Source organism: Eurytemora carolleeae, unplaced genomic scaffold, assembly GCF_000591075.1.
Source record: "Eurytemora carolleeae unplaced genomic scaffold, Eaff_2.0 scaffold941, whole genome shotgun sequence".
NCBI lineage: Eukaryota > Metazoa > Arthropoda > Copepoda > Calanoida > Temoridae > Eurytemora > Eurytemora carolleeae.
Genome location: NW_019396895.1, coordinates 48,856 through 72,241, shown reverse-complemented (window position 1 = coordinate 72,241; position 23,386 = coordinate 48,856). Strand labels below are relative to the sequence as shown.

General features: G+C 33.7%; 1 protein-coding gene across 1 annotated transcript; it reads right to left on the bottom strand.

Moving 5' to 3' along the window:
* Positions 1-25: 25 nt before the first annotated feature.
* On the bottom strand, positions 26-21,803 carry LOC111709863 (5-hydroxytryptamine receptor 1B). Its single transcript, XM_023483789.1, has 12 exons — positions 20,163-21,803; positions 19,762-19,831; positions 19,453-19,557; positions 17,663-17,718; positions 12,825-12,882; positions 10,977-11,096; positions 10,468-10,570; positions 7,185-7,342; positions 6,621-6,687; positions 5,207-5,251; positions 2,977-3,077; positions 26-200 (listed from the first exon to the last, which is right to left on the bottom strand). The coding sequence occupies exons 1-12, from the start codon at positions 20,296-20,298 to the stop codon at positions 26-28; spliced, it is 1,194 nt and encodes a 397-aa protein (XP_023339557.1). The 5' UTR covers positions 20,299-21,803.
* Positions 21,804-23,386: the final 1,583 nt, after the last annotated feature.

Here is a 23,386-nt window from a genome sequence, read left to right as displayed (position 1 = left end):
CCCCACACCTCCTAGCATTCTCCCATTACCCCGGAGATCCCTTCTTCTCTCCAGTCCCTCGCTGCCCCCCATCAGCATTTCCTCCCCCTCGATCTCTGCCTCCAGAACCTCCCTGACCCCTGAAAGCTCTCTCCTTCCTCCTCGACCTCCTTCCTTCATAGATATACTCCTTCCAACCTTCTTCCTCGCAGGAGGTAGTCCTGCAGCTTCATCATCTACAGTTCCAATCTAGAAAGTAGATTTTGATATTAGGGTGATATGGAACACATTTGTTATAAAGCATAGGGACATATGATAAGGAGTTGAAACAGATAGGATGTAGGAACACATGAGGGTGTAGGAACAAATAGGGTGTAGGAACATAACAGATAGGGTGTAGGTACATATAAAGTGTAGGAACATATTCGGTGTAGGAACAGATAAGGTGTAGAAACAGTTAGCGTGTAGGAACATACATAGCGTAGGAACAGATCAGATAAGGTGTAGGAACAGATTGGGTGTAGGAACATAGTGTAGGAACAGATAAGGTGTACGTACATATAAAGTGTAGGAACATATAAGGTGTAGGTACATACAATGTGTAGGAACAGATATGGTGTAGGAACAGATAGGGTGTAGGTACATACAAAGTGTAGGAACAGATAAGGTATAGGAACAGATAGGGTGTAGGAACATATCCGATAAGGTGTAGGAACATACATAGCGTAGGAACAGATCAGATAAGGTGAAGGAACAGATAGGGTGGAGGTACATATAAAGTGTAGGAACAGATAAGTAGAAGGAACAGATAAGGTGTAGGAACAGATAGGGTGTAGGTACATATAAAGTGTAGAAACAGATAAAGTGTAGGAACAGATAGGGTGTAGGAACAGATAAGATAAGGTGTAGGAACAGATTAGGTGTAGGTACATATAATGTGCAGGAACAGATAGGGTGTAGAACAGATAGGGTACAGGAACAGATAGGGTGTAAGACTAGGAACAGATTGGGTGTAGGGACAGATGAGATAAGGTGTAGGAACAGATAGGGGGTAACGGATCAAAGGTAGACAGGAACGGATCAATGGCAGAGCTGGATTAAGAGGCAGGAAATGATCAAGGACAGAAAAGGATCAAGGGGCAAGAACGGATCAACATTTTATAGTAACGAATTCAGTATAGAGTTTCGTTCAACGATACTCTCTTAAATTTCTGATTTAAGAATCGACCTGTACATAAAAAATGAGTTTAAGGATCAACCTGTTCGTAAACAATACACACGGAAATCATTCTGTGTATAAACAATAAAAAGATCATTCAGTTTAAAACAATAAGTACAAGAATCAACCTGTACATAAACAATGAGTTCAAGGATAAACCTGTGAATAAACAATAAGTTCAAGGATAAACCTGTACATAAAAAATGAGTAAAGGAATCAACCTGTACATAAACAATGAGTTCAAGGATAAACCTGTACATAAACAATGAGTAAAGGAATCCACCTATTCATAAACAATGAATTCAAGGATAAACCTGTACATAAACAATGAGTTTAAGGATAAACCTGCACATAAACAATGAGTAAAGGAATCAACCTGTACATAAACAATGAGTTCAAGGATAAACCTGTACATAAACAATGAATAAAGGGATCAACTTGTACATAAACAATGAATAAAGGAATCAACCTGTACATAAACAATAAGTAAAGGAATAAACCTGTACATAAACTTGTACATAAACAATGAGTACAGGGATAAACCTGTTCACAAACAAGGAGTACAGGAATCAACCTGTACATAAAAATGAACACAAAAATAAACCTGTACATAAACAATAGCGTCAAACCTTATAGAAATGCAAAGTATAGAAACTGCTTCGTATAGCAACAAGGGGTATTTTCCGGGAGAACATTTTTTATATTTTTGAGAAAGTAAACGTTTTTGTAAAACATTGTAGCTTATCATTATCATTATCATAATTTCTATTTTTTTAACATACCCTAGACATTAAAGGAGCAAAATAGTTTAATATGTACATTTGAGGTTTGGTAAAAATTCTTAAAAGTATAAAAAAGTTTTCTAATAGTGCTAATATGATTTCATAAAATTCCGTTTTACCATTTAAATAAAAGGATTTTATCAAAACTAAATCTACTTTACACTGATTATTTAATTTCTCAAAAATATAAAAAAAATGTTCTCCCGGAAAATACGCCATGTTGCTATACGTAGCAGTTTCTATACGTTGGATTTCTTTAAGGTTTGACGCCATAAACATAGAGAATAGAATTTATAGAGAGGAATTAAAAGAATCTCTTGGTATGAATTTTTTCAGTCCCTTTCAGCCTGAAAGGGAGTTCAAAGTGTACAAATCATGTAAATGTTCACAAATTATATGCAGTAGAGTACATTAATACAGTATGTTCCCTAGACTATTCATTTCAATTTCGAATTTTTTAAACTGTTAAATAAACTTTATTATGAATGAGGTGAATAAAAACATCATTTGATTTATAATTATAACGGAAAATCATCGTTTGTAAAGTGGAAGGCATAGAGTCTATGTGAAATGATCATTGGTCAATTATGAAACCAGCCTATTTCATAATTTGGGTTTCTTTTAACAATAATTTTAGATTTTCAATAAAATGATATTCCAGGGCCCAACAGGTTATATAGCACAAATATGTGAAGTACACCTGCAGTATGGAAACAGTACAACAAAATGGCCGTTTTACACTTTTTTCTAGTAAATTCCTCTCTATATATATTCTATTCTCTATGGCCATAAACCTGTACATTAACAATAAACACAAAGATAAATCTGTACATAAACAATGAATACAGGAATCAACCTATACATAAACATGATTACATGAATTAACCTGTACATAAACATAATTACAGGAATTAACCTGTACATAAACATAATTACAGGGATTAACCTTTACATGAACAACTAGTATGCAGTACAGCTGCAGTTTCTAATATATACCTGGCTGCTGAATAAATGAAGTATGGAGACCAGCAGATAAGTATACTGGCTAATGTAAAGGTGTAGAGGCGTGCAGTTCTTCCCTCCTCTCTGTGCATTATCTACAGACATATCTACACTTCTATATATATACTTTGCTTGTCTGTCTTTCAAATAAACGTCAAAACGGCTGAACCGATCGGGCCCAAATTTTGTGTGGGACCTGCATGACCCCAAGTAAGGTTTATGGATGCTCAGAATTACAAAAAGTTATATCCAAAAGCTTTTGATTTTTGTAAAATTAAAAAAAGGCGCGAAAAAATATTCGAAAATCTGCGAACTTTTTTTATTTTTTGTTTTACATTGTACGATGTATGCTCACAGATAGAGTCAAAATTAAAAAATTTATAGAGAATGGACGCGAAGAGTGCCGTTATAGCCTAGTTAAAGTTAAACTATAATATTCATGGGGCAGTGCCTCCCTCCCCTTACAAATATAATTGTCCCCTTCAGAAAACTGAAGAGCGCCAAAAATAATGTTTATCCTTTTGACCTTCTTTGTGATTTGCGCTATTTTTGCAACTTCGCCCGCACTGAGTTTTATATTACTTTTTCCCTTTAGATCGGCGCGGAGTTGAATTTAAATCACCTCCTGGTAGAAAATAGCATAAAGTATTCATTAGAATTTAAAAACTATGACATTTGAATTCTTGATAAGACCGGGGGGGGGGAGGAGGAGAAACATGAAATATTCATATTATCATGAGAACAAAAGTTACCAGTAATTGGAAACCGTTGTCATTAATCTTTTATCTTTTTAGAATTAAAAAAATTAATTATTGAAATAAAGAAATATTGTTGAACTTTTCATTTTAAACCGTTAATGTAAGATTTTCAGTTAAAAAAATTCAATTAAAAAAAGGCAGAAAAGTGAACTTTTTTACGAAGCATAAAATACGCAAGAATAAATATTTTTGTCAAGAACTTTTTCAAAATATGTTGTTTAAATCCATTAATGATTCAACTCTCATAAGATCCATCAAAGACACTAAATTATTCAAAGACAGAAAAACCGATATTGGCCAAATAATGAAAAATATCATGAAATCAAACTATTTGATAGATCTTTGAAATCGAATGTTTAAACTAAATTCAATTAATTTTGGTTGGGATTTTTTTTTTAAATATTGGATTTCAGACAATTTCAGACGAAAATTTTTTGATGATCTAAATCTGAGTCTTTTTCACTAAACCAGGGCGTGGGAAACTTTGTTTAGGACAGCGCTAAACCGAGAGATCGAAACCACCTAAGCGCGCTAAAGCTACTGAATGAAGGTGCAAAAATGTCGCCTCTCTGGGCTTTTTTGATATAGATAAAACATAAGTCAGTTTAAAATAAAAGCTACGCTACGAATTTCCTTCCTTTAGAAAATGTTAAAAATAATTTTGCAAACTCACTTTTAGAACAACAATGCCAGTACGCAAAAAAAATCTAATTAGCAGGGGTAGTAAAAAAAAGTGTGATGGACCAACTCAGAGATATTTATTTTATAATCTACAAGAATTTATTCTTCTCGAAACCAAAAGTAAAGAAAAATAAGGATGATTAAAAATATTATTTCATAAAGATGGGCTGCGCAGAAATGTAAAAATTCGCAAAATTAAGGTTATAAATTCGAAATTTTATTTCTGGTTTTATTGTTTCAGCAAGGCTATTAATGAAGATGGATTGGTTTTATTGTTTGAGCAAGGCTATTAATGAAGATGGATTGGTTTTATTGTTTGAGCAAGGCTATTAATGAAGATGGATTGGTTTTATTGTTTCAGCAAGGCTATTAATGATGATGGATTGGTTTTATTGTTTCAGCAAGGCTATTAATGAAGATGGATTAGTTCTGGTTTTATTGTTTCAGCAAGGCTATTAATGAAGATGGATTAATAGAATTAAAGCAGTGAAATGTCTTTAAAGAATGGAGGAGATTTTTGATAATATTTAAGTTTCAAATACCTTATTTTATGGCCGACTGTACAATAAATTGCATTCATATTTAATACGATTTTCAGGGTTTTTTTTTCTCGACCTTCGAGAAAAAAATCAAAAAAATATTTTCAATCTATCGAAAATGTAAAGTGCAAAAAGAAAGGTTTGATATTGCACAAATCAAACTTTTGTATTGACTCACCCTGTGCACAGTTTTTAAGTTGTTTAATTGTGGCAGGGAAACAATATGTAAATCTGTAGATTGTGTCCCTGGCTAGCGTTGGATATTCTATGCCTCAGCTGGTTCAAATTTGTCTGAAAAAAATAAAATAAAAAAATCGTTCTCATCAAAAGTATGAAAGTTTAAAAACCGTTTTAATTAAATTATGACACACAATGGCTTAAACCAAAGATAAATTCATATATCTAATCCAAATTCATACCCATTCCCCATATCCATATTCATATCTATATCATCTAATCCTGTCTATGTGTCCCCCCAAGTGAACCTTTAAAACAGCAAAAAAAAATTCTCATGGCAAAAATTCTCGTCATCGAAAGATTCTTTCTTTCTTATTTTCAACCTTGACTTTTTGATCTAGTATTATTTATGGCTTGAAATATTAAAGGGCAAGGTCATCAGATTGCCGAGATATAAGAATTCGAATTCGAATTTTTCATAACAAAATCTTTATAGTTAGTACAGGGTGTCCTAGGAAACATGACAGTTGCTGAATATTTTAAAATGTATTCAACCATAATTTTTTTGATTTGTTTGATACCAAAGAGAATAATAATAAACATTACATGGCAGTTTTATTATAGTAGAATCGATCCAGCTGATTAAGATATATTGGAGTAAAAGATTTTTCTAAACTAAACTGCAAAAAGGCTTTAAATCTACTTCAGTATTTAGAAGATGAGATTCTAAACTATTCATCAACTATCATGTTTGGTGGGACACCCTGTATGCCCTGAACCTAATATAATTCCCAATAATCACGCAACCTCATTTCTCAGGGAAGGAATGTTTAGAACACTATTTTGTCACAAAAAATGTCTTCTCTCGTTATAAAATAAAAATGTTAAAAATTTCTTTTTTGAATTACTTTTGCCCTTGTTACGGGAAGATGGATAATGCATGTAAATATATATGTAAAGCATTTGTTAACAAATTTGACACCTGAATCTGAACTTTACTTTCCAGGATGAGACATAATTACAACGTATAATTTTCAAATACATACAAAAATGCAAATGCACTTATTTTTAATGGCTAACACTTGATTTTGATTTTGATGAGATATAAAATTTCAACAGATCCTCCATTTATAAATTGGTGTGTCAGATTTAAAACCAGGGTTTACCATATCCAATATTTTTTTAACCATGGAGTCCTATAAACATCCTGGAAACACTGGGATAAAAATTTCATTATAATTAGGTAATAATTAAGCCTGTGAGAGAAAAAAATGGGAATTGTTATTTTTTTAACACCCTGTACACACACTGTAAGCATTTTTTGGCAACTTGAACATAAGTTTAGAAACATACACACAGAGTTATCTGACGTCGATTATCAGTCAAAGCTTTTAAGGTTGTCGTTGTAAATCTGGCATTCCCCTCTTTACAAGTAGCGTCATTTGAAATTACGCGTACAGTCCCTTTAAGTCGACGCTTGTACCTTGAGATGTGTCGGAGAACGATGAACATGATGTAAAGATCCTTGTCTCACTAAAAGGGGCTCAGACCTGCACACAGGATATATCATTTTAAAGGAAATTGTTTAAATAATTAGCAAAACTTTAGTTTTTATTTAATTTATTATTTAATTAAATTTTGTATTTAGGCATCAAATTTAGTTTTTTTTAGATAAATAACAACACTTGAGTATTTTTTAAAAGTAAAAATGTCACCCAAATTAAGAAAGTAAAATCGTAATTTTTCTGTTTTTTAATTCAAAATTTTTATTTAAAATTAAAGTATGGTCATGGGTAAACTTTCTTTTTTATCAATATTTGAATGAGATGTTACAAAACATCGAAAACGCCATATTAAAAATAGCGTTTTATGTCAAAATTTTATTCCAGAATACAAAAATGAATCAAAATATGAAATAGACAGAAAATAATTTTTCAAATTAAAATCTTAAAGGGCCCAGTTTTGCAATTGAAATAAAAGTTAAATGTTGCTAAATTATTTTTAATATTTTTTTTGGTGTGAATTAATTAATGGTATTTTCCTATACCTGGATATAGGAGAATGTGAGAAGGATTGAACCCTGTTTATTTTCTTCAGGTCAGATTGAGAGATGGTTAAAGGGGCAACCATGGTTGAAGTTAGACTGTACAGGTTTTCTGACGGGTTTAAACTGTTTCTTCTTGTTCTCACAGAGTTGTTATGTGCCTAAATTACAGAGTTTTTATGTGCCTAAATTACAGAGTTTTTATGTGCCTAAATTAAAGAGTTTTTATGTGCCTAAATTATAGAGTTGTTATGTGCCTAAATTACAGAGTTTTTATGTGCCTAAATTATAGAGTTTTTATGTGCCTAAATTACATAGTTGATGTGTCCAAAAATAACTGAATTATTATTCGCATTAATCACAGAAGTGTTATGTACCTAAATTATGAAGTAACATAATTCATAGTTTGAAATATCTAAGGTATTGTAGAGGATAAATCCCCGAAAGAGGATTATAAAATCCGCAAATCAGTAGTGTCGAATCCTGGAACCAGAGAAGACCTACTCTACTTCCTCTCCTTTGTATACTCGTTATTTATGATGTACTTACATCTAGAAGCAATAAATGAACTTCTATAATCTACGATTTTGGGTTGCAAAGATATAGGGATTAGAAAATCCGAGTTTGTGGCAAAAACTCAATTCCTTTGCATAGATGAAGTCAACAAATGCAGAATTCATTGTTTTAAAACTATAAGCAATTGTAAGTTGTGATATATGAGCATTTAGTACTGCACAGTGTACAATATACAATAAACATTACAAAGTTCTTCCGAGACAGTGATATTTAGTTGTCTAGTTTCAAAAGTCCAACTTTTAAATAGATATGTAATACCCAAAAGATGTAGACTTTCTAATTCTTTTGTCGGTTTATAGAAAGCCAATCATTTTTTCGCTTTATATGATTAATATTGAATATAACTTGTATGGATCAAGGATTTAATGCAAGGAAAGTGTACGCATCTTTAGTACTGAGCCCGAAATTTAAAAGAGTATCGTTGAACAAAACAAAAATATTAATATTCTTAAAACTGCCTAACCCCATTCGTGAAACTCGGGTTTTAGAACGAGTTTTCAGAACGATACCCTGTCTTAAGTTTTGGGCTCTGCAGTGTACTGTCATTGTGCGGTAATGTAAACACAAGACGGATGTCGAAGCCTGACGAAGTAAATCGCACAAGAGATTGTTGTTGTCCCGTCACGCCAAACTAAAGTAAATTGCTCTTTTCCCTTCCCTCCCTCTCTCTTAAGAAATTAGTTTTGACATTAATTGAACACATATTTTCCAAGTAAATGGCAATTTCCACCGAAACCGGTAGAAATGAAAATAAAGTTGAAGGTGTGTAATTTGTAGAAAAATATGACGGTGATTTTTCAAAAAGTTAAATGTGCTCAATATTACCTTTTCAAATTTCGAAATTTTTTCTTTTCTTGGTCATGAAGCTTTTCAATGTTAGAAAACTGGTTGAAGGTAGTAATTTAAAAAATTGGGATTTTGAATCATAAAATACAACGAAAAATACATGAAAATGGCGTAATACCAATCAGAAAGATGTTTCTTCTATATAATAAAACAAGACATTCATATATATGTTCCTTTCGGCCGACCAAACGGCTGGACCGAATACGCTGAATTTTTTGTGGACACTCATGGGTGTCCGGGGGTTTTCATTGGCTAACAAATTTCGAACTTTTTTTTGACAAATTTTTTTTAAATTTTTTTAATTTCACGGGCAACGCTGGTTCCTTCAGCTATTAGTATATAAATGTGATAAAATTAAAGAAAGGTTGCAAAACTTCTAAACTTTAAAAAACTGTTATTTTATTTTAAAAAGAATGATAAACCATCTGAAGAACTCACTCGCTGTTAATTAATTGGATAAAAAACAGATTTTAGATAGAGAGCGGCAGAATAAACATGGGCAAATTAACAAGCAGCATTCGATAACTGATGATATATCAACATCAAATTTATATAATACTATGCTTGGGAGCCTATTTTTGCCTAGTGATCTTAATAATGTTTAAACCAAGAAAATAACATTCCCGTTGTTTTACCGAGTTCCCTAATCAAAAGTTGAGGCAACTCGGGGTTCATAAGTCATGGCCATTAAAAAGCAGATAAAAAGTAATTACTACTTTACAAGTTAGCAATTATGGTAAGATAGATGGTCTGCTTCATAGTAGAGAAAATGTGAGAATAGTTTTAAAGCTTTTGCAGTGATAATCTTAGGTATAACTTAAAGAATTTGAGCCGCGGCTTAAATTCAATGTTTCAAGATTTAAGCCGGTGTACGAGTTCTCTCCAGGCATCACACCGGCGCTCAATTGAAATCGGTTTTTGGTAGATTGGAGACGCGGCTCAAATTCATTAAACTCGGACTCCGAAATAATGTAAATTGATTGATGACTTCAAAGTCGTCTTTGATCTTAGAATTAACTTGCGGCATTTATCTTTGTAGTATAAACAAAATTTATGCACAGTAAAATTTGACGTTTACGACAGTTGTACGTTTTTATGTAAACAGGAATAGGATATTTATGTATAAAGTGTTTACGGTACACTGTACACTGTACACTGTACAATGCAAATTTCGTATATCTGCAACCCTCTAAATTGTAAATTTTGTACTGGAAATGCAGGGCTTGATGTTGCATTATACTGCATATTCCTAATTCAAGTGCTCCATATATCTCAACAACTCACACGCATGCAGAATATCAATTCCGAAAGGGAATTGGAAGAAAAATTAAAAATTTCATTTTACCTCAAATAGGTATAAATTATGTTTCTTTTGATGATATCGATATTTTTTATTCTGATTATTTTTGAAAAACATCCATCACGCAGCTCAGACAAAGAATTTCTAAAAAATACCCATACCACCAATTAATTCATATTCTAAGCTACGGTGGACTAGGGTCAATTTGAATTTGAACCGGATCGACCCCTTGTACTGGCCTTAGTGACGCGCGTAAAGTACTGCCCAGCCCCTATCCAATGTCGACCGGGTTTCAACTTTGATGGGGCGGCCAGATTTTTTACAGTACCTGGCCTTTCAAAGGCATATTTTACCCACCCCACTAGCTTAGTTTAGTGTGTAGCACAGTCTGATACTGATTCATTTGGTGTACTCTCCCGTTTTGCCTTAAATAGTCTGTATTTGTACTGTACATCTTGCTCTAACTGCTTAAAAGTCAGTTAGGTACTTGAAGTAAACCGGAGTTTATAGTGAGTCCTTTCTAAACTGTTTGTATAATTTCCAAATACTACCTTTAAGGCTTACCTCGGTAAATATCTTGCAATATATAACTGTAAGTGTGAGGGTAGGAAGGATGAATGATAGAAGGATAGTAAGACAGCTACATAGGCCGGTCAGAATACCAATTCTAGAAACAAAATAAGATCATTTTACATTTTAAAAATTCATCATCAACAACATCAATGTACAACTTTACAAGTTACAAGAGTTACAACATTGTTTAAAAATAACTTCTAAACAACTAATGTCAAAATACATGGAGCCATAGAAATAGAAATCAGCAGACCTAACTTCAATCAGTTTACACAAATCAGCTGATTCAAATCAGCTTTCTTCAATCAGCTCACTTCAATCAGTTGGCTCGAATCAACTGACTAAAATCAGTTGACTTTTATCAGCTGAATTCCAATCAGTTGTTAAATCAGCTGACTTCGATCAGCTGACTCCAATCAGTTGACACAAATCATCTTACTCCAATCAGCCGAATTCAATCAGCTAACTAAAATCAGCTGACTAATCTGCTGATAATTTACCTGGTTTGGTTTGGTGGGCACGATCTCCAGACTGGGTTTGGAGGAGGGGCGAGGGCCCAGAGTATAGCAAGTAATGTACTGAGTGTACATACACACAGCTGGGCTATGTACGCTCTGGTCCTGTATAATTTTATTTTTAGGAAGAGCATAAAAAGACAATCTGAATGGTGTAGCTTCATAAAATAGTATTCTTTTTTAGGCATGTTTTACATTTACCAATTCACTCAACAGAAGAAGGTTAAAGTTATATGACATCAAATAGAGTCTAGTACAATAGATGGCAGCGTAGAATTTGTACACTCTCAGTACAGTTGTATTCTGACGTCACAAGTGTAACTCAGTTTTTGTCCGACTAAATTATTAATAATAGTGATAGTTTTTTAATAATGTGCGTATCTTACAGTAAAATAAGTGCAATTAAATGTATTCATTATTTTCTGTTTTTAAACTTTTTTATTTAATCTTGATAAACATGTTGACTAACGTGAGAAAATTTCATTTTTCTGGTTATATTTGACATTTATGATGTCGTTTATTATTGGTTCATTTCTCTGTTGCCACCTATTGTACTTGATAATCTATTTGTGTGACATTGTGTGACAATTTCACTAGAAGTTGGTGATTCATTTGTTGCACTGTCCCGCTTTGCCTTATGTAGCATGTATGTGTACCGGACTGTGCTCTAGCTGTTTTAAAGTCGACCCGGTACCGGAGTTTACAATGTTACCGGCACGAGTTACAGTGAAACCCTTAATAACGAATACATCGGAAGAATTTATCAAATGTCGTCTTGACAATTTTTCAATGAGTTTTATACTATATTACGTATTGGGTCAAAACAAAGATTTAGTTTGTTACAGGCAAAATCAGTCATTCAGGTAGTGTGCCTGAGGACTCAGGCAGTTAGTATTTTAGGCCTAAAGGGAGGGTTTTGGGAATGTAAGAAAAGTCAGAAAATTTCAACAGCCTCAGACCAATTCTTTTTGAGTTATGTAAAAAAAACTACAGGGGGGGGTCAAATTGACCCCCACCCCCCAGCAGGAATAGGGTTAAACTGCACTTCTTACAGTGCTTACATTGTATATTTATGTATACAATTATTCCCTTACTAAAGCTTTATTTAGACTTTATATATACTTTATAAATAAATATTATCATGAGGACTGTAATTCTTTTAAAACAAGAAAATAATTTAATTCTGAGAGCATGGATTAAAGTTTCTTCTCATTATTTCATCATTAAATTGATCGTTTAAACCCCCCAGAGAACAGTTTTAATAATAACATACAGAGTTACCCACAAAGGATGACATTTCAGAGACGACTGTAAAAAATGAAACTGTCTGATTCCTTATTTTTATGATTCCCTGCAGCAATAGACTTCTTTCTGCGTTGCCCAAAATAGATTATCAAGTACGATAGGTGGCAACAGAGAAATCGACGTCACAAGTGTCAAATATAACAAGGAAGACACAACTTTCTCCCATTAGTTGACATGGTTCCGCATGTTACCAAAGATTAAATAAAAAAGTGTAAAACAGAAAATAAAGAACTCAAAATTGCGCTTATTTCATTGTATGATAAGCACTTAATTATCACTGTTATTAATGTTTTTTTGGACACATAAAACCAAAACTGTTGACACTTGTGTGACGTCAGAATACAGCTGTACTGAGAGTGTACAATCTACGTTGACATCTATTGTACTAGAATCTATTTGCTTTGCCCAATCAATAAATCATTAAAAGACTAATTAAAGGAAGGTGGTTTAACTCAACCTTACGATCGTTTTATCTAAGAGTTTCAGATCGTCTTTAGAGTCTCATATTTTGTGGGTAACCCTGCATACCTGGAGACATGATGGCGGTAACGAAGAGGGAATTTTACCGCCAAATATTGATCGCCTCCTGAAAATAAAAAAAGTTTTAGAAACAAAATATTATTTTTAAAATATTTTTTATTATAAGTTTTGCATATTTATCGATAAAAATGATAAAGACGATCTTGTTGAAAGTTCAGTAACTAAATCTCAAATCCGTATTTTGCACTCAGCACTCAGCACNCACTCAGCACACAGCACACAGCACTCAGCACTCAGCACTCAGCACTCAGCACTCAGCACTTAGCACTTAGCACTCAGCACTCAGCACTCAGCACACAGCACACAGCACACAGCACACAGCACTCAGCACTCAGCACTCAGAAAAATTGGGAGGTTTAGCGAGGATTTGCACAAAGCTCAACATTTACTGAATTTAAATTATTTTGACAGTGTGAAAATCAAAAAGTCAGTGGAGATTAACAAGGCCAACGGTGATGACAGCTTTAGTTGACAGTTCATTAAAAAATATTTTTTAATTTGGATGTTTATTTTCAGTGCAAAGACTACAATGGACTTTATATTTATAAAAAAGAATTGTGGGTTCATTTTTGTATTATCCATGGAAAATTCGTTGCCTTTTTTTTTGGCATGACCTCTGATACTCTGACTTAATAATAGCTTCCTGTTGAACTCACACAATGATATTTAAAAACTTGAAAGCATTACAATATTAAATTATTATCCTACGTGCTTCACACCTAATCTATACTTAAACTTGCATATCATTAGGTTTGGTGTGCAGGAAGGGGGGGGGGTGGTTAGGGCACTCTAAAACCATGCCCCCCCCTGCCCACTCTTCTCTATGGAAATATAACAGTTTATTTAGAACAGTGTTTAATATAAACTAAAACCTGAAAGTGTTTACACCAGATTAAATTTTATTAGTTATTTAGAGAGAAAGATTTTATAAGAGGGGGGGGGATTCCATTTTCCTAGCCTTTCCCCCCCCCCCCCTCCCTTTTCTCAGTAGATCTATAGCGTCCGTGAGTAAAGTTTTGATAATTAAGTCACGCGCCCCCGCGCCGCGGGTCTTGAAATTCAAATGCACACATTTTTTACTCTCCAAAACTGTAGAGCAGGCGCGGTGAACAATTTATTGAATTTTTCTTTTGCTTGGGATTTTTTTATTTGAAGATGTTAGTTATAAACGACCACACAGAGCAATTTAAAAAGATGGAAGTATTGGGTTTTTTTACTAGGCGGGTGGATTTCAATTATCGAGATTACTAAAATAAACCAGTTTAGTCAGTATAAAACTAGAACTATCCAGTTTATATATAATTATACTATGGTTTTATAGAAATATTCTAAGTTTGCTTCGAACGTTAAAAAATGTTCGCGAATTTTCAATTTCTCACTGACAGGTTTTTAAAATGTCTTATCGTGAATACTTTTTATCGGCATGACCCCTTCCCTGGGGTCATGCCAGGTCCCGCAAAAAAACTGTGGTCCGGGTTGGTTCAGACTTGTTGAGTTTTATTGTTATACAGTAAACAAACAAACCAACAAAAAGACAAACCAAAAATATATATATCTAGAAGAATAATAAAAATTACAGAGAGTCCCAAAAACGTTGGACTTAAGTTACGACATTTAAACGTCTTTTTGATTTTTAATTGGCATCCACCAAACAAGGGCAGATATTGTGGGGAAAACAAAAATGCAGAATGTTGTGTTTAATTTAAAAACTAGAGTAAACTAATTTTGTTAATTGTTTTTCTGCTTCTCTTGATAAATATGGGGCTCCCTGTACATTTGATGGATATTAAACTAAAGGACTGTATGAAACATTAAATTGATAGATGTAGGTGTTAAACCCCGTTTTTAGAATATATTTAGTAGGTGGGTACACTGCACACTGTACACTCATCTTTCTATTGCTGAATCATACAGAAATCTATGATTCTGGTTCTTGATCCTTATCATGATCATACTATTTGCACTTATCATAATTTTGAACTTTATACTGATCATGATCATACTATTTGTACTTATCATAATTCTAAACTTGATCCAAATCATGATCATTCTATTTGTACTTACCATAATTCTAAACTTGATCCTAATCATGATCATACTATTTGTACTTACATCGATAGTAAAGTATTACTGGAACCGTGATTTCCTGATTATCATAGTTCTAAACTTGATACTGATCATGAAACTTCAACCTATCAAAGTTCTAAACTTGATCCTGATCATGAAACTTAAACTTGTCATAATTCTGAACTTGATCCTGATAATGAAACTTAAACTTATCATGATGCTAGTTTCTTATCTTGATCTTGATCTTGATCATGATAATTGAACCTCCTGATCTTTTCGATCTTGATCTTAATACTGATCCTGATCTTAATACTAATCCTGATCCTGATCTTAATCCTGATTCTGATATTGATTGTAATTGTGATCTTAATCCTGATTCTAATCCTGATCCTGATCTTAATCCTGATCCTGATCTTAATCCTGATCTTAATGCTGATCCTGATCTTAATCCTGATCTTAATCCTGATCCTGATCTTAATCCAGATTCTGATATTGATTGTAATTGTGATCAAAATCCTGATCTTAATCCTGATCCTGATCCTGATCCTGATTATTTATGATCCCCATCCAATGACTAAAGTTAAACTTTTTCAATTTATGTAATGGAAAATTTGTATTGTTTGAAACTGTTTGCTGCTGCCAACAGTTTACAACATTTTAGATTAAACTTCATTACATAAATATAAAATACTTGAAATATAAATATACACAACATTATAGAGACGCACAACAGCCTGGGCCTGGACTAACCAGGACGAGATGCAATGTCTTCTATTTTATCTTGTTTTGGTTTTTTATTCACCTATCCAGCCATGAATAAACAAGCCGTTGTTTTTGGCAAGACAGGGCTGAAAATGGTCAAAATTTGTCTAAACCTGAAAAGAAACTGAACGTTTTGTGTTGTTTACATAGATCCTATGTCCTAAGAAAAAGTTGAATAATTTTTTAAGACTGGGTTGACTTTAAAGTGTTGCAACGCAATGACCTTTGATTTTACCTAAGTTACTCAATATACTTTTTTGTAGCCCTAGGCATGTTCATTTTAGAACTATAAAGCACTTGTTTTTAGCTTTATATTTAAGAGATAATTGGCAAAATGTTTTTGCCAATTATTCGCGTGATGGCTTGCAACTAATTGTGCATTCATACTCAGATGGGTAAATGGCCATGCCATTTTAAACAGTTAATGTAATGGCACTCAGCACTCAGCACTCATGGGTAAATGGCCATGCCATTTTAAACAGTTAATGTAATGTAACCCCTTCAGACCTCATACGGACCCACAGCTAAGATGTAGCAAGTGTGAGCTCAATAGCTCGAAATAGGGATAGTTCCATTGATGTAACCCCTTCAGTCCTCATACGGACCCAGAGCTAAGATGTAGCAAGTGTGAGCTCAATAGCTCGAAATAGGGATAGTTCCATTGATGTAACCCGTTCTGTTCCTATACCAACCCGGAGCTGAACAACTCAGATTGGATAGTTCTATTGATGTAACCCCTTCAGCCCTCATACGGACCCGGAGCTAAGCTCTGATTGCACGTAGTCCGGCCTATGAACAAGACAAGGTATTAGCTCTTTTGTATATAGCTATAGGTCGGACGGAAACTGGGGCGGATGATAAGTCGCCTTATGTATAGCGTGGAGAAATATTTGTTCGTTAGAAAATGCCAACCCAGAAAACATGCTCTGAACACATCTTTGAACGCGTTGAAAACCGAAGCCACCATTGCCCCAAATTCTATTTTAAATTCAAGCCAATAGACATGAGTCAAGACCTGAAAGGAGAGAAAAGGATCTGCCTGGACTAAAACCGAAGTGCATGGAGTCAGTTATGACCAAGGGTCGGAAGACGAAAGATTAACTCGTCGTACGAGGCAAATGAAAGTCTGTCAGAGAGATCTGGCTTTCCATGATTCATTAATATTAATTTATTTGTTCATTTTTTACTTGTAAATTAATTATTTCCTATACTCTGTAGATTTACTCACATCAGTTTTCAGGGTTTAGATTTCCATTATTTCATACCACTTTTAAAACTTTTAAATGGTAACAGTAATCATGCTATTGAGGGGTCGCCTAAAACTAGATTTATAATCCCTTTTTCCTCCATTATCAATATATATTTCTTATTTTTAACTAAACTATCGGTTTCTTGAACCCAGAAAAACAGGTTCTCATGGACACTTTTTAATTAACATATCTTTTTATTACTAAGATTGAAAACTTGACTTTGGTTACCTAAAACCTTATGTATAGTATGCATTAAATACTATATTATAACACATTATTTAACGTATTTAGTCAGTTAAATTTTTAAAATATTTAGATTTGATTGTTTATGATGTACAATGTAATGAATGTATATTTTAACTTTATTCTATAGAATTTAACTGTATGGTTATTGGTTAGTGTTACTGAGAATTATCATTAAACCTTGAAACATGTCAAATCTGGTTCTATGATTGTAATTTTTAAATCTAATTACTAATATAAGAATAATAGGAATAATAGGAATACAAATCCTTGCATGTAAAGACCTGTATCGAAAAGTGTTTGTTTCTGTCAATTTCTGCAGTTTTTCTTATAAGCAAGAAATGCGCAAATCACTTCAGCAGAGAACCCACAAGGAACAGAAAAAGTTCAAGGGTACCGTTGTTATTCGGCATTGCCATCTTTTGATTGTGTATCACTTGAAAAAACGTCACAGTCCCTTTAAAATAAGTTATCAATCCTGTTTAGTGTGGTTACTAAGGTTACCTATTAGAACAGTTGAGAGAACAGATAAAGATGAAATCCAGCAGGCCACTGTTTCACTAGAGTATCGGAAATAAATATAAATAGAAATATAAAAATCAAAATATCAATAAAATATTTATTTTCAAGTGAGAGAGAGAGGTAAGTTTAAATTAAAATATTCAGAGTGGACGGATTTTACTATTGGTCAGAAAACACGAATCTGATTCTAATCAACATTGAATAATCCCGATCAGTGATGCTGATCCCAATTAATGAGTCTGATTCTGATCAGTGATCTTTATCCCGATCATTGATCCTGATTCCGATTATTGATCCTGTTCCTGATCTGTAATACTGATCCCAATCTGTAATACTGATCCCGAACTGTGATACTGATCCCAATTAGTGAGTCTGATTTTGATCACGATCACTGATCTTAATCCCGATCATTGACCCTATTCCCGATCAATGATACTTATCCCAATGAATGGTTCTGATCCTAATCAGTGATTCTGTTCCTAATCAGTGATTCTGATCCTAATCAGTGATTCTGATCCTAATCAGTGATTCTGATCCTAATCAGTGATTCTGATCCTAATCAGTGGTTCTGTTCCTCCCGATCACTGATTCTGTTTCTCTCAATTAATGATTCTGATCCCGGTCAGTGATACTGATTCTGATCAGTGATTCTAATTCTGATTGTGATTAGTGATCTTGATCACGATCCTGACCCTAATCTTGATTCTGGTATCAACCCCAAAAAAGGACCCCGAGGCCGAATTTGAAGAATTTAAGCCGCGGATTAATTGTGAGACGCGGCTCAAAGATGATTGGTTCCACTTGAATTTGTAGCCGGCGCTCAATTGAAACTGGTTTTTGGTGGATTTGAGACGCGGCTCAAATTCAAATCCCTTGATAAACCTACATAGCAAGATAAATGTTAAAGTGAAGAATATCTTTTAAGTAAAGCTTAATTAAATCTCTAATATGAAAGAATAACACACCCGCCGTTTACCCGCACTCAAACGATTTTACCGGAAAACTAAATTTTCGCTAGTAAAGTCTAACCACTCATATTAGAATACCATAACCAAGCTAGGATCATTCCCGTGGGTTTCCCGAGTTCCCCAATCAAAATTTGAGGCAAATCAGTCCAGGGGTTCCTGTGTTATGATATGACAAACAAACAGACAGACAAACAGAGATTACAACTTTATGTATAGAAGATATGAAATACCGGAGGAGAAAAACTAATCCCAAACCCTCTTTATCTCTTTAACATATAGATACAGATTGTCATAAAATCAGATCAGTTTTCAAGACTGGGTCGACCTTGAAGTGTCGCAACGCTTTTGTTTTTAAGAAGTAATTAGCCAAATTCCCCTTGCAACCTTAGGATCACTGTGCTCTACCGTCACACTCTCAATCTACAGACCATGCTTTAATAGAATATTTTGAGTTTAATCGTACTCACGAAACGACTAGAAAAATCAAAGGTTTACTCCATCAGGTTGTAAAGATAAAGGAATCAGAAATTGAATTTGTTGCAAGGAATCAATTCCTTTGACCCATTATTGATTATGAACAAAATATTTATCAAATATATACAACCAGAATACATATCTAAAAGATATAAACATGTATATGAAAATGTCTATCAATATTTATAAATTCAAGAGAAGAGGAATGGATGATATTGTTGCCTGACCATTGTAATTAAAGACATCCATTAAACATTCTTTCAGAAACAAACAATAAAAATGAGGCTGTAAAGACGACATTTTGTATATATATATATTTATAACCGGTTCCTAAGACTGCATTGGCCCGGAATAGTGAAGATGAGCTCTAGAAGAGTTAATGGTAGAAGCATACAGCAACATAGGAGGTTTACAATCAGTAGCTGGATCACAAACCTAGATAATAATAATAATTCATATACATATCTAAAGTGCATTGCCGCAAGGCATGAAACACCACGTATAGTGAGACTCAAAAACATATGAAAATGTTCAAATTTTAAGCTGATTCTTTAAATATATATACAGGGTGAGTCAAAAATAGAATAATTTTCAAATAATTGCAATACTGATGATACCAAAAATAATGATAATACTTGCCTATTTGATGTTGTTCGTAGAGATGATTTTCTAAAGAATGCAAGCAGAATACTCACATTACAGATACAGGCTGAAAATGATTTTGAATTAAAAAGAGTATAATGTTTGTTCTTGTTAAGCATTACCGTTTATAATTAGTTTAAGGGAATTTTGCTTTTAATTTCCCGAAAAAGTGGTTGTACACAATTGTATCGTCTTTTGAGATTAAATGCGCGATTTTTTTAGTGAAAACTTCGCTTATTTTATTTGATTGTCCTAAGGGACGTAAAGTAATTAAACTTCTCTCTGTTAAGGGGAATCATAGGTCTGTAATGTTTTTCAAAAGGCGGTAAATCTTAAAATAAGGAAATATAATTTTAAAAAAGTTTTCATTTTCTACTCATGTGCTTCCTTAAGTTTACCTAGAATAAAAACAATGCAGAGGTAGACGATGAAGATGACCTCTACAGTTGAGATGATGACCTCCTCCCTACCCAACCATTCCTGCTCAGGGTAGGGGTCAGAGCTGGCGTCCATCGAGCTGTTCATTCTCAACATCAGAGTTTACACACGGACCTGGAGATGTACAGCCTTAATGTACAGCTGTTCTATACAGCATTTATGTACACTGTACAGCTGTTATCAATGTCAGTTAGAGGGTGGCTGTGTACATTCACTGTGCTTAGAAATCGTACAAACTGTGTTTCTTTTCATTTCAAATTTTTCAAGTTTTTACAACCGTTTCGTTAATTTAATCACTCAGAGTTTCGGGATAAAGGAGATAATGTCACGGTCAGGGCTGATAAAGGTTTAGGGCGAGCTGTGCTTTTTGTATAGTTTACCTGTACATATACCCAACCTTGGTGTACTGATAACTAATAACTGTATTGCTGTACTGTACTGTATTGTACTAATTGAATACAACCCCATTAGGAGATCAAATGTGCTTTGGCAGATCCAGCGGGATCAATTTTGGACAGTTAATATATCAATTAAATCACTGAAATCTGGATATTTGTTCACAGGATCGGATGCTTTTTTTCCGTCACTTACTTCTTGATATCCAAATATGACTTTCGGTTGATGTCTGAAAAATGTTCCTTGATATCCCATTAAGTCACTGCCTGTTTAATATCCCATTAAGTCACTGCCTGTCTGATATCCAAGTAACTAAGTATTTGATAGTTATCTTAAATCAAAATGACTAAATTTTACCGCTGAAAGTTGCATCGAAAGGCCGAATCCATGTTTACTACTCTTAAAAAACAGAATTGAAAATTCCAATGTGGATATTTTCTATGGATAAAGATGGATACAGATGGATACACTGGATACAGATGGATACAGATGGATACACTGGATACAGATGGATACACTGGATACAGATAGATACAGATGGATACAGATGGATTCACTGGACACAGATGGAAACAGATAGATACACTGGATACAGATGGATGCAGATGTATTCACTGAATACAGATGGATTGACTGGATACAGACGGTGTAAAATATCAACTTAAAATTTTATTTTCCTCCAAAATTCAGTTAAATATCTTCCTTTTTTATCAATCCGGATTGAAGAGAATCCATGTAGCAAATGACCCGGTTTGAAAAGGATCCGGGTATTTTGAAATACATTGCAGAGGATCCGGGCAGATGAGAATAACGATTGTAGAGAATTCGGATTGCAGAGGTTACGAATTGCAAGGGAGCCGGGTTTGAGAGTATCCTTATTGTATCCAGGGTAGTAAAAAATTTGGTTGCAGAGGTTCCCGATGGTATAGTTTTGGGTTGCAGCCGGGTGATAAAGTATCTGGATGGCAGAGGAGGATCCGGGTAGAAGAGAGTATCCAGGTTGCAGAGGATCCGGGTAGTAGACTTACCGAGTTCTAATGTATTTGGTGGATGATCCGGTATTGAAAAATACCGGATTGCAAAGGAAATAGGTTTTCAAAATCCGGATTTTAGAAACCGGATGGTTGAGAGTTCTGAGTTTAAATTTTCTGGTTAAAAACGGAAATTTCACTTTTCTTCCTGATATTATGGTTTAACTTTAAAACTATATAGTTTAAAATAGACTTGAGGCGGGTGGCGTGGGGAATTGTGAATTCTTGATTTATATAAAACCTGCCTAACTGCCTAGCTGCATGTTAAACTTTAATAACGTGCAATTATAAAAGATGAATTCTAGTTTAGAACAAGATTAGAGCTAGAATAAATCAATACAGGGTGTCCTAACAAAACAATTCAATACAGGGTGTCCAAGCAAAACGTTTCAAAACAGGGTGTCCAAACAAAACAACTCATTACAGGGTGTCCAAACAAAACAGCTCAATACAGGGTGTCCAAGCAAAATATGCACAACGGATTTAATCTCAAGAAAACTAAAGAGACCAGAGGTGAAAACTTTAGAATGGTGGATGTCGGGATTAATGATTGATCCTGTCTTTTTCTTAATCTCTAGATTAAATAATGCTTGTTCTCCTCTTGTTATTAATCTCCAGATTAACCGATCAGGATTAAAGATATCCCATTCTACAGTTCCCAGCTTAGAGCTGAAAACTTTAGAAAAGCTAATACACTTAATCCCGATCGCTTAATCTAAATATCCACCGTGGAAACTTATGGTTTTCTTCATCCTCTTTTTGGTACACTCTGGTTGGTAGAATTTTAGGCACTTTTGTGGATTAATAATCTGAACATTAACTAAAAGAGGAGATTAAGCATTGATCTCGATATCCACAATTCTAAAGTTTTCAGCTCAGTTAGGAAATAGTTTTTTAACATAAATTTAAGAGTCCGATTTGAATAAAATTTGTTTCATAACTTCTGAAGTTGTGAACTTATTAGTTTATAGGGAATTTTCAATCCTGATTAGGGAACAAAAAAAAACAGCAAAAAAGTCCAGTCCTTTATGATTTCTGAACCTATCTGAACCTAATGACTTTTTTAATGAATTTCTAGGTTTTTAACCAAATTATATATTTGAAAAGATTGTTGGGCAAGATTGTCCCATTTTTTTAATAATTAAAATTTCAAGTCAATTCACAGAAAATCTAGATTTTTTTCTCACACATTTTTCAGAAAAGCTCCAAGCAGAATACATCTTCGATACAGACTTTTACAATTAAAGACTGTAGATAGTGAGTTTAATCTAGTTTTGTAGCTGTATTGTATGCAGTTCTAAACATTATGCACAATTAAAAATAATGTTAAGAAACAGTTAATCGTCTGGTGTGGGTGGTAGCAGATATAAAATCATTGTTTTTTAAACACACCATACATACAAACTATACAAACAATACAACTGATACAATGTAAACTATACAACTGATACAATGTAAAACTAAACTATACAATCTATACACTGTAAACTATAAAACTGATACACTGTAAACTATACAATCTATACACGTGCACTGTAAACTATACAACTGATACACTGTAAACTATAAAACTGATACACTGTAAACTATATAATCAATACACGTGCACTGTAAACTATACAACTGATACACTGTAAACTATACAAACTATACACTGTAAACTATAAAACTGATACACTGTAAACTATACAATCTATACACTGTAAACTATAAAACTGATACACTGTAAACTATACAATCAATACACGTGCACTGTA